The sequence below is a fragment of the Coturnix japonica genome, chromosome 17, assembly GCF_054131305.1.
Source record: "Coturnix japonica strain WE chromosome 17, WE-NBRP24, whole genome shotgun sequence".
Classification (NCBI taxonomy): Eukaryota; Metazoa; Chordata; class Aves; order Galliformes; family Phasianidae; genus Coturnix; species Coturnix japonica.
The window spans coordinates 15638676-15653454 of record NC_140679.1 but is presented as its reverse complement, the minus strand read 5'-3'; the positions used below and the strand labels follow the sequence as shown (position 1 = coordinate 15653454).

General features: G+C 49.1%; 1 protein-coding gene across 4 annotated transcripts in view; it reads right to left on the bottom strand.

Moving 5' to 3' along the window:
* Nucleotides 1-1533: 1533 nt before the first annotated feature.
* Nucleotides 1534-14779, bottom strand: part of CSMD2 (CUB and Sushi multiple domains 2) — a 211829-nt gene continuing 198583 nt past the window's right edge. For all 4 annotated transcript variants that reach the window (XM_085518154.1, XM_085518153.1, XM_085518155.1 and 1 more), the window contains 12 exons: nt 13778-13951; nt 12794-12967; nt 11364-11437; nt 10187-10298; nt 8383-8562; nt 7867-7932; nt 7271-7432; nt 6650-6762; nt 5878-5965; nt 5378-5516; nt 4623-4799; nt 1534-4077 (listed from right to left, as the gene is read on the bottom strand). In XM_085518154.1, the coding sequence (XP_085374280.1) occupies nt 4640-4799; nt 5378-5516; nt 5878-5965; nt 6650-6762; nt 7271-7432; nt 7867-7932; nt 8383-8562; nt 10187-10298; nt 11364-11437; nt 12794-12967; nt 13778-13951 (1442 nt within the window). In that variant the 3' untranslated portion in view covers nt 1534-4077; nt 4623-4639. The remainder of the gene's footprint in view (nt 4078-4622; nt 4800-5377; nt 5517-5877; nt 5966-6649; nt 6763-7270; nt 7433-7866; nt 7933-8382; nt 8563-10186; nt 10299-11363; nt 11438-12793; nt 12968-13777; nt 13952-14779) is intronic.

Genomic DNA, 14779 nt, shown 5'->3' with positions numbered 1-14779 from the left:
TGCGTGGCCGTAATTTGCTTGGACAGCTGCATCCTCCCCCCCAACCTCCAACAGCAGGAAAAGGACCTTCCTCCCATCCCTCATCCTCACCCTGCTCACTCACAATAGTGAGCCCCAAAACTCAGCTGTCGTGTGGGGCTCCCAGCACAGCAGGATCGAGTAAATAAAAGGAATAAATAAAGTCAAATAAAGGGATAGAATGAATGAAATCATGACCTCCCCCCATGAGGGGCTGGATGAGGTGGGGCAGGACGGCTGCTGCACTTAATTGGGGTAATGAGGGAGGTGTTCCCATCAATGAGATGAGCTGAACAGCCAAAGAAGTGCTGCACCACCACCCCAACGTCAGGCATGGAGCACAGCAGAGATGCACAGAGATGGCTGCAGGATGCTGAGGGCTCTTTTCCAACCACCTCAAACTGATGCTTCCAACCTGGGCTGCACAGAGGTAACTTCTGCTGAGCAGGAGGTTCCATACTTGAGCAGCAGGGAGACTTCTTGGGGAGATCCACAAATGAAAACGTGTTCATTTAACTTCAGGTGCCCTCCCAGAGTGTGACAGCAGACATAAGAACACGCTCAGTGCCCCTTTCCAGCTGCAGAACTCTCTGCCATCCAACTTGATGCAATACAAACCCAGAAGCGGATCTGCACCAAGAGCCACCAGCAGCAGTCAGCCTCCATCAGGGGAGCCATGCTTGTGCTTTCAGTAGTAAGACAGAGATATAAACCAGCTCCAAGGGTTTTGTTTGTCTCTTGGAGGCTCTTGTTTCAGTAGCTGTTTTCAAAGGGGCTCTGCTGAATGGGGGATCCGTGGGCTCCCAGCACAGCGAGCAGCTATAACCACTGTGCTGGGAGTGGGGGGAGCAGCAATGAGAGCACAGATGGAACAGCATCACAACTGATCAGTGCAGAGCAGGTGAGCAGAGAAGAGGGCACCGATGGATGGCAGAGATGTCGGGTCAGCTCAGCTCCTCGTGGATGAGCCCATGGTGCAGAATGAGTCCAAATAGAGGCTGCCCTCCCTGGGCACCACATGGGGATGGCAGTCCTGGAAGGGAACTCAAACAGCACGTGAAAAAAGCACCAGAAAATAATAATAATACTAGTATATATGTATATATATATATATATAAATCTATATATGTAAGAAAAGCAATGCAAAAATTTATATTTTATTTTAATTCAAAAATTTAAAATAGCTTTCAAATTCAGTAAAGTATGCCTGGACACAATGAAAAGCCTCATATACAGAGACAGATAAATTAAAGTGGATACATAGCAGACAAGCCGAGTGTACGTCTAGATTACATATTTACACCTTCATGTAAACCAGATTTATACATTGGATTACCTTTACAAAAAGAAGCTGATCCTCCACTGCCGCTTACTACAGGAATGAAAAACCATTTACATTGTGTCTCTTTGACTGTACAAACTTTTGCTTCATAAAAATAAATCTCTGTACAAAAGAGGTTTTTTTTTTCCTTTTTTTTTTTTTCTATTTTTTTTTTCCCTATTTTTTTTTCTATGTTTTTTTCCGTTTTTTTTGGCTTTTTCTTTTCTCTTTTTGAACACAATGCGAGTCCTCCGGGCACAGGGATGGCTGTTATGAATGGCACACATTGCATCCCAGCCAGCCTGCAAAAAAACGGGCTCAGACCCCTCTTCTTCTGCCTTTGTTGCTTGGGAACAGTAGAAAATGGTACATAATAGCAGCCAATCTTGTGTAAGGGCAGCTCCTGCTCTCCCTGCTTTGCTGTTTGATGCATCTCAGGCTTGTTTCACACACCTTGACACGAGCTTCTCCTTGCTATTACATTGATTGAGTGGGATCGCACCTAGGGGCAAATTGAAGCTCTGCTGCTGTGGGATGCTGCAAGGTCTGCACTGACATGGGAGCTGGGATGCTGCAATCACTGGCACAGGGTGCAGCTTGAAGGACTTGTTGTGCAAGGGAGCCTGGTCTGTTCCCTGTGTTATGGGGACCTGGCAAAGGCAAGGAAGAACAGGCTGTGGGTTTGGATAAGGGTGGAAATCATAGAATAACTCAGGTTTGGGAGAGGCCTCTGAAGTCAAACAGGAGCCCAGAGAGCAGAGGTGAAGCCAGGAAGCAGCTGTATCTCTGCATACAGGAGGAGGAGAACCAGGGGAACGTCCTGATCTCAGTTACATCAGTGCAAAGGATGGGCAGCCCCCAACTTCACTGCAGCAGATCAGCTGAAGCAGAGGAACTGGACACAGCTGAGCCCTGGCCCCCAGACCCTCACTCAGGGATCCCTCTTCATACTTCAACCTGCCCTGGAGGCTGCATCCTGCAAGCTGGAGATGCTCAGGGAAGGGCAGGTATCCATCCTGGCAGCCCCTACTGGCTACCAAGAGGAGCTCAGGCCAAGAAGCAGCTTTCTGGTTACCTTTCTCACCTGTCTGATCGTTTGGCACGAGCTGGGAGAAGCTCTGCAGCAGTGCAGGAGTGACCCTGAGCTGTCTGTGCACTCACTGCAGCGTGGGCTCCAGCTCATGTCTGCTTCCACCCACCTCTCAGGTACAACTCAGAGCACCTCAGTGATGCTTTGGGGAGCAGATGGTGTTTTTTGGCAGGCTGGCTGTTCAGACCATAGGCTGGAGAAATGCTGCTTATTCTAAGAGCACTGAATGAGAGACAGAAGTGGAATTAAAAAAAAACCAAACCAACCCAATATATATTTATACATACACACACAGTAAAAGAATAAACAACACATAAAAAACTACCCTGTGGTTTTCATCAGACAAAACCTCAGCTGACATCAGGCAGGGAAGAACCAGTGCTCAAACTCAAGCAGAGATGTAAACACCACTCCATTTGTTTTAATTATTTTTCCCTTCAAGTTTTCTGTAAGAAAAAGCTGTTTCATTGACTTACTGCTTTAAGTCAACAGTATTTCAGAGAGGTGCTCGACTTACAGTGTGGTAAAATGGCACTGTTGCCTTCTTGGACTCCAGAGTGGTTCAAGAAACAGTGACTCAAACCAAACAGACTAAACCCCTAAATCAACATGAGCAGCTCTCCTCTTTATTAGAGGAGGACATCACAAAGCATCGTTCTTTTATAAGGGAGGAAAAATGTCAAGTCCCCTTATCTGTTCTCATGAAAGCCAAGCCAACCTTTCCGCCCCTGGGAAATAAAGGGAAGAGCTTTGGATAGAAATTAAAACTCTTATTGCATTGCCATTTGGAGGATCAATATGGAAAGGGCAAAGGCTTTTGAATGCAACTAGTTTTGGGTGGGAAGGGGGGGAGGGAGGGGGCAGTATTTGTTATTTTTAAAGAGGTTTTTGTCCCTTCATGTCTGTCAGCAGTTTTCTTATGAGGGTGTTTGGCTACGGCTGACATGGGCAGCTGCCTGCAGGAGCCAGGGATGGACGGATGTTCCCTCTGCAGCCCTTGGAAGCGGCTTCAGGCTCAAAGAGGCTTCATGTAAATGGACACGAGGGCAGAAGAAACCCAAACTCAACAAAAAAGTACCCAGGAAAATTAAATATAAGGAAGGGAAGAAAGGCTTGAAAAGTTTTCCCATTGGAAAAGTCCCATCTGGAAACTTCTGCGAACCAACAGATAACTGAGAAAACTCAAGACAAAGCAAATGCTCATCCTGCCCCCACTCTGGTATTTTCCATCATCTCCAGTCAGCACTTTGTGCAGTGCAACCTGGCTTCCTCCCCACCTGTCCAAGATCCTCCAAAAGTGGAGGAGGCCCCACGTACCCCACTGCTCCCTGCAGCACACTGAGCCCATCACCTCCCTTCCATGACCCTCCACTTCCCCAGGTCTCACTACCAAGCTGGTGCCCACTGGGAGGGTGGGAGAGAGGAGCTGTGCAGAGCAGATGTTTGCTTGGGTTCGTGATCCATGGCAGGACGCGGAGGGTGGGTGAGGATGATGGAGCAGTCTCTCAGGAGTTAAACACAAAGTCCAACAAGGTGTAGCAGCTTCTCCACAGCCTCAACAAGATTGGAAGGAGGGAGATGGGAGGGAATGGACGGAGACTAGTGAGGTGAAACACAATCATTTGCTAGATACCGACCCTGCAGGAACCTGGAACAGTGGGAAGGGTGAGAGAGAAAGAAAGAGTTTGTCAGTGCACACAGGAATGCTGAGAAAACCCACAATAGCTTTGTTACCTCAAAGTGAGAACTTGCCAGTCTGAAAGTGCCCCCGAGGGCTGCCTGGAGCTTTTGACTATAAGCTGCTTAGTTCTATATGTCTATGTGGTAGAACTTCCAACCCCCTTGGCTCACCCTCCTCTGTATCTTTAGTACCACTGAACAAAATGTCTGTGACCGTACAGTGCATCATCTCCCATAGAGATTTGTTTCTTTCCTTCCCTCTCATCACAGGGATATTTGGTTTGCCATTGCTCCCCAAGAGGCCACGTCCCAGCTCAGCACCAGACCCCAGAGATGGCAATTCTGGTTTGGGTTGTGCCACAACACAAGGCTCTGAGGAAACACCCTGGGAATGAGGTCAGCAGCACCCAGACCCCCCTCAGCAGAAGAGCAGGCTTACATCCACAACCAGCTTCCCCCCCTGAGCTATGGATGGCACCATTCCACTCTCATGTCCCCTCTGTGCCCACTCACCATGCAGGGGATGAGTGCTATACAGCTGTGCACACAGTGCTGACTGTGAACTCTGTCTCGTTGGCCATGATGTCTGTGGGCTGCAGGTTTCGGTCATACATGGGGTTTTCAAACGTCGCTCTGACGTTGGTGTTTTCATGGCCCGCGTAGCCATTGAATGGGACTTTGGGTCTTCTCCTGTAGGGTGCCAGAAAGAAAAACCCACAGAGGTCACAGCTGCTCCTGCTGCAGCCCACGGAACAGCACTGATAAAGTCAATGGGAAAGAAAAAAGCTGCTTTTGAAGACGGTAAACACCTGCAGGAAAGGCAGGAGGGATCTATAGCAAATCTTATTACAGATGTGTGGCATGGGAAGCTCTCTGGGCTTTGCCATAGTCCTACACGTGCTCTTTCTGCACAGCATCCAGTTCACACAATGCTTTGAAGTGCAGTAACATTTCCACAGCAACGCACAGATCAGGAGAAAGGAATCATTTACAACATACGCAAAGCCCAAGTATGAAATTTACTTTGCCTTATCCTCCTTAACGTTGCCACAAATCTCACTGATTGCCATAAAAGCCCTCAGCACTCTGCTCTCCCAACACCTCTGCATTTCTGGGCACTTTTGCTCTATTACTTCTTCTCTTTTTTCCCCCCTTTCTGAACTAAATGAGAAACCGGGTCCGGAGGGAGCGCTTTTAAGACAAGCTCACAAATACTTCTGTCAGCTCTCTTATTTTGTTTCACTCACCGCGTCGTTCCTGAAACCCACCTGTGTTTGTAGAGATAAAGCACAAACCCTGCAATAATCAGGGCTATGAAAGGCACAAGAATGGCAGCTGCCACAGAACTGCTGTTTGATGCAAAATGGTGTCCTATGGATTCCGGATCGTTTTCCATCATGCTGACGTCTGAAACACAGCAAAAGTAACCACGTTTCAAAGCAGCGCTGCAGGAAGTGGGGTTTGTTTGAGTTACATCTTCAACAACACAACAACAGGGTTACAAGTGGTGCTGTGAAAGGTAATCAAAAGCTTCTGACTCGCAGGAAGAATGGTTTGGAGATCGAGCCCAGCTTAGTTCATCATCATTTATTTAAGAGCGTGATTAAAAACAGATGTAAACGGATTAACCTGACTGATTTGGCCCAGCAGGGTTGAAAATTAATGCCAGGGACAGTAGAAACATTTCCTGCTCAATAACCTGCACTGCCACCAAATGCAGCTGTCAGAAATTAAAGGGAAGAAGAACAAATAGTCACAGGAAGGTTACCCAGTCTCTGAAGACCAAACTGCCCGAACCCTTTGCCACGCACAAAGCCCTGGTACACAAACGTGCCACTGGATGACTCTGATGAGACCTGGAACGACAAGAGAGCAGAGATAACAGATCTGTTCAACACTTCCCCAGGGTCACAGCATCCATCTTGTCAAAGTCTCTTTCAACTTCATGCACAGTGTTAATTGAATTCCATTCCCTGGAAAAACACAGCATCTTTTTAGAAGTCTAACTGCCCAGCAACTTGTTAAGACTCTCACATCTCGAGGGGAGAAAGCATCTTGTTTGTGATAAGGAACAGAATGTGCTGCTGATTCAGTAGGGATAGTGATGCCCTGAGCTACAGCTGGCCACGGGTCAATGAGATGCACGCTGCCTGTGAGCTCCAGCGGGTCTCTTAGGGCATGGGAAGCTACCAGGCATAGAAACTGGGGTGAGAAGCTGACTCTGAAAGGAAAGATTAGCTCTTCTAATGTGATGCTTAGCAGATATAAATGAAATGAATTGTGTTGGTTTCTCCTCTGGTGTTATCTGGAAGACCTACAGATAACCAGGCACAGATAACTGAACACACAGCTGCAGTGCAGGAGAGCTGACTGCATGTAGACCGTTATCTCACTACTGGAAGGATTCCCCATGTGCCCTCCAGGCAGGCAGGTCACTGGAGGATAACAGCCCCATTTGGGGAGTTGAGAGTAAAGCTGGGGTTATGACAGTAATGACAAGAGTTGGGTGCACTTCATATATGAGGTGTCCAAGCACTTACGTGTCCATCTAGAGCCCATTTATCATTTTTGAACTTGTTTAGAAAGATCTCCACTGGCCCCATAATCTGATAGACCTGGAGGAGCAGGTGCACCTCTTCTTTCTTGTAGATGCCTGGAAGATAAGTGCCTTTTAATCACACCGTCTCAATTCAAATATGAAGTAATTCACTTTCTCAGAGTGGGCAGCAACTCCTCCTGTGCTCCTCAGTGGGATCACCTGGAACCACAGCACAAGTTCTCAACCTCACATCTGTCCCCCAGGATACTGAAGACATTTGGCATGTGAGAAGCAATTCAGCTGTAAATATTTCATATGTGACACCAGATCAGTGACACGGTGCCCCACTGGGGGGCAGAGACAAGGGGGGTTCACACCATTTAATTGCATGGATAATGTTACAAGTCAGTGTTGCGCTGCTTTCCAGGGTGAATCAATGCAAACTCATGCACAGGATTTGTTCATCTGGGTCCACTCAAAGACTGGAGACTTCCCACTTCTGCCCAGCTCTATCACAAAGCCCAGACCACTGAGATAACAGAGCACACTGCCCCTCACCCAGCAATACCATTAACTACAGTGCAGTGAGTGTAAATCCCAACAGCCAAGTTGGTTCCCTCACCAGAAACCTGGAGCTCCACGCCGCTGTGGTCTATCAAAGTGGCATTGACTTTACTGGTGACAGGGTCGAAGCTGGTGACAGACAGCATTGCAGGCTGCTTTTTCCCCATGTATTCATAGGAGCCTTTCCAAAGGGAATTTCTTGCAAACACGTCAGCAGGCACTACAAAGCACAGCAATTGGGGACAGAGAAACACCAGATACGATCATCATATGGTCCTATGATCATTGCCAGCTGTTTCCCTTTCTCAGAAATCAAAATGGAGAGGAATTTTCCTTGAACTCAAAAATATGTATGTAAATTGCTCAGATCCCACCCATTCTCTGTGCTATCATCACCGAGTACAAAGCCAAAGAGAGGAGAACAAACGTGCTGCTGGCTTTCATTTTGGTGTTTTGACACAAAAAGGGCTTCAGCCTGGTGAGAGCAGCGATGTTGGTGCTCCACTCCTAAAGGCGCCTGTCTGCTCTCCAGCAAAGCATGAAGGAAGGGGATGGGGCACACAGGCTGCTCCCACCAGCCCAGCAGTGTGAGGCGTGCAGGACCAGCTGCTTTTCTGGCTGCTCCTTTGCCATAGAGCCAGCCCTGCCACGTACCTGACAGCTTGGAGAGCGGCGGGTCCCGTGCAGTGCCCACCGGGCGGCCGCTGGGGCGGATGTCAGCTGGAAGAGAGGAAGGAACCCAGGGCTGAATGAACATTGCTGCACCTGCCTCTGCTGAGACATTCATGCTGTGGTGCTGCTCATAAAGGACAGACTCCACCTGATGCTGCTTGAGCACATAACTGGGCTATCCACCACATAAGAGCTTCAGATGGATTCAAGACCGCATGATCTTGAACCAAGAGTTGAGCTTCAAGGCACATAACGCATAGGTAAGGTACAGACCAGGTCCAGCTTATGCAGATGTTTCTAAGTCCAAAATATCAAGCAGAAAATCCCCTTTATTCTGCCTGTTTTCTGGGATCCATGCCGTGGTTGCTGCAACCAGCTCAGCCACGCAAACCCATGGCTTCTCTAAGGCACCCACACAGCTCTTTTCTCTCAGGCTACAAATCCCCCCTCTGCAGAGATGGAGGCCAAAGCCAAAGCCACGCTGCTCAGAGCTCTTACCAAGGCAGATGGGAGGCTTCCCCGTCCAGCTGCCATCTGCTTTGCAGGTCCGATGCTCAGACCCTCCGGTGAGGTAGTACCCACTCTGACAGGAATAGATCAAGGTGTAGCCCAGAGATGGCAAATCCAGAGCCCCGACGTTGGCGTGGGAGGGGGTCTCAGGCTGCTTACAGTGGTGAGCTGCAAAGCACAAAACCAGAGATGTGATACAGCAGGCAGCTACACTCAGAAAGGCAGAAGAGTCCCCAGCGATGTCAGCCGGGAGACAGAGCTCTCAGAAGGGAGTTTTCCAGCAAAAGCTTTCTGTGCTCACTGAGGGACACAGTGCCATGCCTGGATTTTTACCAGCCAGAGGAATTAATGAGACCATTTCCAATGCTTTGCTGCCAGATTGCTCTTCCTATCTGAAACTCTCAGGGGATCCTTCACTCTGTTCCAGCCTCCATGAACTCAACATCAGGCTCCATTATATCCCTCCCCTTTTCAGGAAAAGAAGCCAAAACCCAACGATGCTGAGGACCTTGTGCCTGACACATGGAGGAGTAGAAAGCTCTGTTCACCTTCTCAGAGCTGTGCAGGAGTTTGAGCCTGTGATTAGATGGCCATTTCTGCATCCCAGCAGGGATGGGAGTGTTGGTGATGCCATCCCTTGCAGCTGCAGGGCCAGGAAAAGACCACAGGTCTGCTTTTGGATAACCTCACTTCATAGGACCATAGTCCTAATGCTAATTTGCACCTACTTATCCACAGCATCACATAGCGAGTCCTCAGGAGTGTGCAATACCCATGCATTCCTATCACAGCTCAATTAGTTCCAGGATTTGGCCACAAGGATCCAGGCTGAGCTCATCCAGCTGCTGCCACCAGAGAGCGCCTGGCTGTGCTGCTGGTAATGTGTCACCACTTGTCCCTAGAAGTTATGGCCCAGAGCTCATCAATCAGGAAGCTCGCTCGCACCCACACTGTAAATTTCCCCTTTCTGCAGCTCTCAAAGTGCCCATGAATGAAAACAAATCCTCGGCAGCCTTCGTGAGGTATTATCTTCATCCTCGTTTTACAGAAGATGAAAAATAAAACCCAGAAAGGCTCCGAGAGTGATGGAGCTCACACAGCCATAATGCAGCATCCCAGAGCCCCACACTGTGTCACTGCAGTGAGTGGTGGGGAAAGGCAGCTGCCTCCACAGCCCCTCTCCTAGTATTGCTGCTCAGAGGTTTTAAAGCCCCCCCAGATGCTCTCATGTTTACCCCTGGGGTCTGTTCACTACACACATCTCACCACTACCCCACCTCACAAGGGAGAGGGAGAAGCTTTGTAATGCTTATGATACAGAGGCCACCGTGGATATTACAGCTTAAGTACATTAGCTCAAATTCCTTCTGGTATAGCGAGGAAAGAGATGATGGACAGCTTAAAAGGAAGAGCAACACGTTATTAAAGGCAGGGAGAACATGGCTCTGCCAGGGAGCCCTTCTGGCTCAGTGTTAACTGCAGTGCCTGGAGCACCAGCTCACATCTCAGCCATCAGATGTGGTTTCAGCAGCACAAAGTCTCACCTCAAACCACGTCTCTGAGGAAGGGACGAGCTAAAAAAATATCTCATCTGAAAGCAGAATTGGCTGCTGGCATCGTCATGTCAGCAGAGAGATGACAGCACTGGCTCCCTTCTTCTTCAAGACTGGCTTTTTTTCCAGCTCTTCCAAAAAATCACCAGCTCTTCAGAGCCAGCAATTCACACGGCCATCTGCAGCACTGACACAGTGTGCCAGCAATGACCAGCGTGCCCACAGCTCCCAGCACTTACGGACGCAGTCGGGCTGCACGCCGCTCCACGTCAGGTTGGGCAGGCAGGTCCTGGTGGTGGAGCCCTGCAGCAGGTAGCCCTTCTGGCACTTGAAGAAAATCATGCTTCCCACCTGTTTTCATAGGAGACAGAACGTTGAGCTTGCAATGTAATTCATTAGTGCTTACAATGCAAGAGTACTTCTATCATTTTCCACCTCCTATGCAATGAGAAGGTGAGTTGCCTTCTTCTTGTGCCCATCATCCTGCCAGAGCCTGGTGCCACACAGCACCCAGAGCAGCTGTGAACTGGGCAGAGGGTTCCCCCATTCAGTGATAGGCAAAGCTGCTGTGTCTTGAAAGCACCCAAAGCTGGCATCAGATTTAGCAAAGCCTGAAATTTTTGCCAATAGGGACATTCAAAATAATTACCATCAACAAACAGCCCACAGCCGTGGTATAAATGCCAACTTGGATTGCAGACAGCAAAAAGAATCACAAAGACAGGGAGGTGACTCCTCGACACTTGTGAGGTGGATTCACTTTCTGCAGACTGCTCACTTCTGTGTTTTTGGATTCAACAGGACAGCAGAGCTCACTGCCTGCTCCAGACAGACCAGATGTGTCACTGCATGGCTGCGAGCTCTGCTACTGCAACAGGATTTGCTGTTAAACCTGAATATGCTGGAATAAAACTGCCAGGGAGGGCTTTGAACATCCTTCCTTTCTCCCTAGCAATGTCCCTTCCCCAGGGCACCACATTGAGGGCACACCTTCCCCAGTGCTGCATCCCATTGGCAGCCCTTACACAAGTTGGGTGTGGGTTGTCTCAGGGTTAATTAAAAACTGTGAATAATACAATACAATAATGAAAACCCAGAATTAAGATAACTAATTAACAGCAAAACTGAAAGCTCCTGGTGGGACCATGGAAGGCAGTATCCCAGTATCCCAGCCCTGCATCCATAGGTGCAGGCTGGGCTGACCCCCTCCTTTACACTGTACAGACAAAAACCACCGATAGAATTTAGTCTGACAATGAATGGAAATTGTCTCTCTGATCTGAATGCTAATTACATGATAACTGTTAATTAACACCATAATTAATACCATAACGCATTCTTAGCTAACGTCCTACCCCCGCTCGGCGCACACAGGGCACCGTGCAATGCCCTCTACCCATGGCACCCCAGCAGTACCTGATAGCCCTGCGAGTTGTTCTGCATCCCAAAGAGTGGCACGCCGGGGTCTGCACACGTCGTCAGGGTTGGGTCTGGGGGCAGAGCAGAGGCGCTGTGTTAAGGGAGCAGCTGTGGAAGCCACAGCAGAACTTTGACCCGGCACCGCGGCAGAAATGGTGCATTTTTATGGTGCTCTCCCTGTGTCCTCAGAGCTCTGCTGAGTCACTGAACAAGGGACCCACAACGTGGCCCACGTGGGGCTGCAGCACAGGCAAAGTCATTTTCCATCATTCAGCTCTGCTGAGCTTTTGCCATTCATCACTGAAGTGGTTTCCATGGAAGCCCCCAGGTAAGTCAGAGTCTGTGATAAATGATGAAGAGCCCCAGGGGCTGGTGGAGGTGGAAGGGATGGATGCTGCGGGGCAGAGGGCACAGCTCCATCTCCTGCACCCGGCGCTCTGCCCATCCTCACAAATGGATGGGATGTGACTGAGCAGAACCATCTGGGTTCAGCTACCTGCCCCTCAGGGCAAGGCTTTGTAGACACACACCTTCCCCTTCCTATGGTTTGGACGGGGGAGATGTTTCCTCAGCACAGCAACAGGAATTGCTGCTGGCTGCATTGCACCACTGCAGCTTTGTGCATGAGTCTGAGTGCTGTGAATGGGGGACAGGATCCTGGATGAGGGATGAATGCCTGGACGAGGCCTTAGAGAGAAATCAGGCATGAGCATTCAAAGTTACATTAGGAGGCAGTGCTCCCAGCTGCTTGCATGTGAGAAGACCATGGAGACACCAACATGGAAGCAGAAGTCTGACATTCAGGCCACAAGGATTTTACGTTAACGGAATCAGGGACACATTTAAGATGCAGCTAACAAGTCAGAATGACTGAGGCCGGTCTGGACCCCAGCTGAGGGCAGGCAGCACAGTGGTGGTGGTGGCCAACAGTGAAGGAAAGCAGCACAGAGCCTGAGCAGTTATGTCACCACAGAGCCCAGGAGTTCAAGACTGCAGCCAGAGTTTTAAATTGGCGCAGAACACGGCGACTAATTATCATTATAGACCTCTCTGAGGCTTCAAAGGATTCTGGAAGCCCCAGGAAACAGTCACATGAAGCATGCCTGGAGATTTCAACCTGAATACCAACATCACAGCTTAGGCAAAGCAATCTGTAGGACTTCATCCTCTGTATACATCACCTTCATGTTCCAGGAGCTGCTGCTCTGCCATTCTGGATAGAATTCAAATGCAGCAGAGAACACAGGAGCTCTCATGTGCACATCGGGGCAGAAGTGCTGTCAATTGCATGTTCAGGCCCAGAAATGGGACTTAAAACCCAGAAATGAAAGAGAACAACAGCAGCAAACCAACCCACTTTTCTGCAAATGAAAATGCAGACCAACAGTGCTCCATTTGCAGGCACAGGCCTGAGGAGGTGCCCTTACCTATGCAGCTGGGCTGGGTCCCACTCCACGTACCGTCGGACTGGCAGAACCGACGTGCTGAGCCCACCAGCACCATTGGGGCCAGGCAGGAGAAGGACACAGAGGAGCGGTACGTGAAGCCTCGATCCTCCCTCCGGCCCTGGGCAGGGATCCCTGGATCTCCACAGAAGACGGCTGCAACAGCAGAGATCAAAGGGTGGTGAAAACCTCCCCGAGAGCAAGCAATGCTAACACACCAGCAATGGGTCTATTAATGGGCCAAAGCTCGCTGCTCACTAGCACAGAGCTCAGTGATTGACCAGGGGATGATTGGTGGCAGGAGGCGTTGCTGGCTGCTTTCCTTCTAATTCCCTCTTTTTGCCAATTGCTGTTAATTAACTTCCACTTCTCCCCATCTTTTTCCCTTTTTTTTTCCCCCCTAGCAGCACGCTTAGCTTTAAAACGTGTCCCTAATTGCATGATGTCAAATTGCTACATGGTTCCGTGTCACACAGAAAGCCCACTAATTATACAAGATCCAGGGAAGGGTGCAAGGAACACAGCGAGGGCTTTGTGTGATTTAATACGAAAATGGCTATTGTGCAGCTGCCAGCCATTCAGCCAAGAAAAGAAACTCAAATCTGCCTTTATCACTATGAGACGTTTAACTAATTTTTTTGCATTAGCCATTAAATGGAGTACACAGGTTTCCAAGAACCAAAGCTCTGTCTTCACAAAACGTCCCTCGTTTCTGCTGCGACTCCACAGTGCCCTTTGCCAAAGAGCTTTTCTCACCACCTCCACCAGTGATTTCTGAACTCAAGGAGGCACGTGGATGAACAGCCACGAGTTTGAAGGATGCTACATGAGCACAAACATGCAAGGAGTTCACACCTGTCACAAACCTGACCTCATGCCTACATATAAAGAGATAGAATGAGTGCATCCAGGTGGTTCAGCCCCAACCTTCTCCCAACCCACCCATGGATGTACAATGCTACTCACGGAAGCATTGGGGGATCTCCCCGCTCCAGGTCCCGTTCCCCTCGCAGGTGAGCACGGCAGGCAGGGAGAGTTGATACCCTTCCAGGCAGGCGTAGCTGACGCTGGAGCCCCAGCTGAAATCCGAACCCACCACTTTGCCATTGGGGATGGCTTGTGGGGATTTGCAGACGATAGCTGAATGAAAAACAACGGCAATATGCAGCTGCTTCTCAGCAGAGTTATTTCCATTAACAAGCAAACTCGTGTCGGATCAAAGTCACGCGCTGCTCTCAAAGATCACCCCCTGGGACGGCCCTGCAGGGGGCTGTGCAAACTTCCCCAGCTGCGTGTGCAGTTGTGAACCCTCGGATTTTACTTTGAAGCTTGGAATTAATGGAATCCCAGATCTCTGAGCCTGTGTTCGCTTCCAAGCCAAGGAAGGATCCAGCCTGACTTAGTGCAAAAACTCATCTCAGGCTCCCTGAAAGATTCATGCATTTTGGACAACCTGGCTGAGTCTCAGATTAGCAGCTGAATCAATAACCAGTCTGTATTTCATTCACTCCAGGGTGTTTTAATGTGACATTTTTGCAGTGCTTTGCTTTTCAGCTCAGGGGAGCACTGGGAAAGATGCTAAGCTCATGTAAATCAACCTGACCTCCAAATGAGACTGTGGCCACACTCTGTATTACTCCTGCAACATTAGCTCAGTGGTGAGAATGAAAGAGGAGTGTGAGAATTGCTCTTTACAGCCTCCGAAGGAACTGGAGTATATTTGGGAGTTTCTACGTGGTTTGCATACATCAGAATCATGACAGGTGAATCTTCCAGATTGCAAAAGAAGAACACAGATGCTGCTACAAGTCTTATCTACACGTGGTGGGAGAGTAAAACACTGGCAGAAGAGATCCAGCCTGTCCTGCGACTGTTCTATTACTCCCCTTTCCTATCTCTGAATTACAGAGGAAGTCTCAGAACGGAGAAACAATGAAAGGAGTTTGAAGAAACATTCTTCAGACTTCC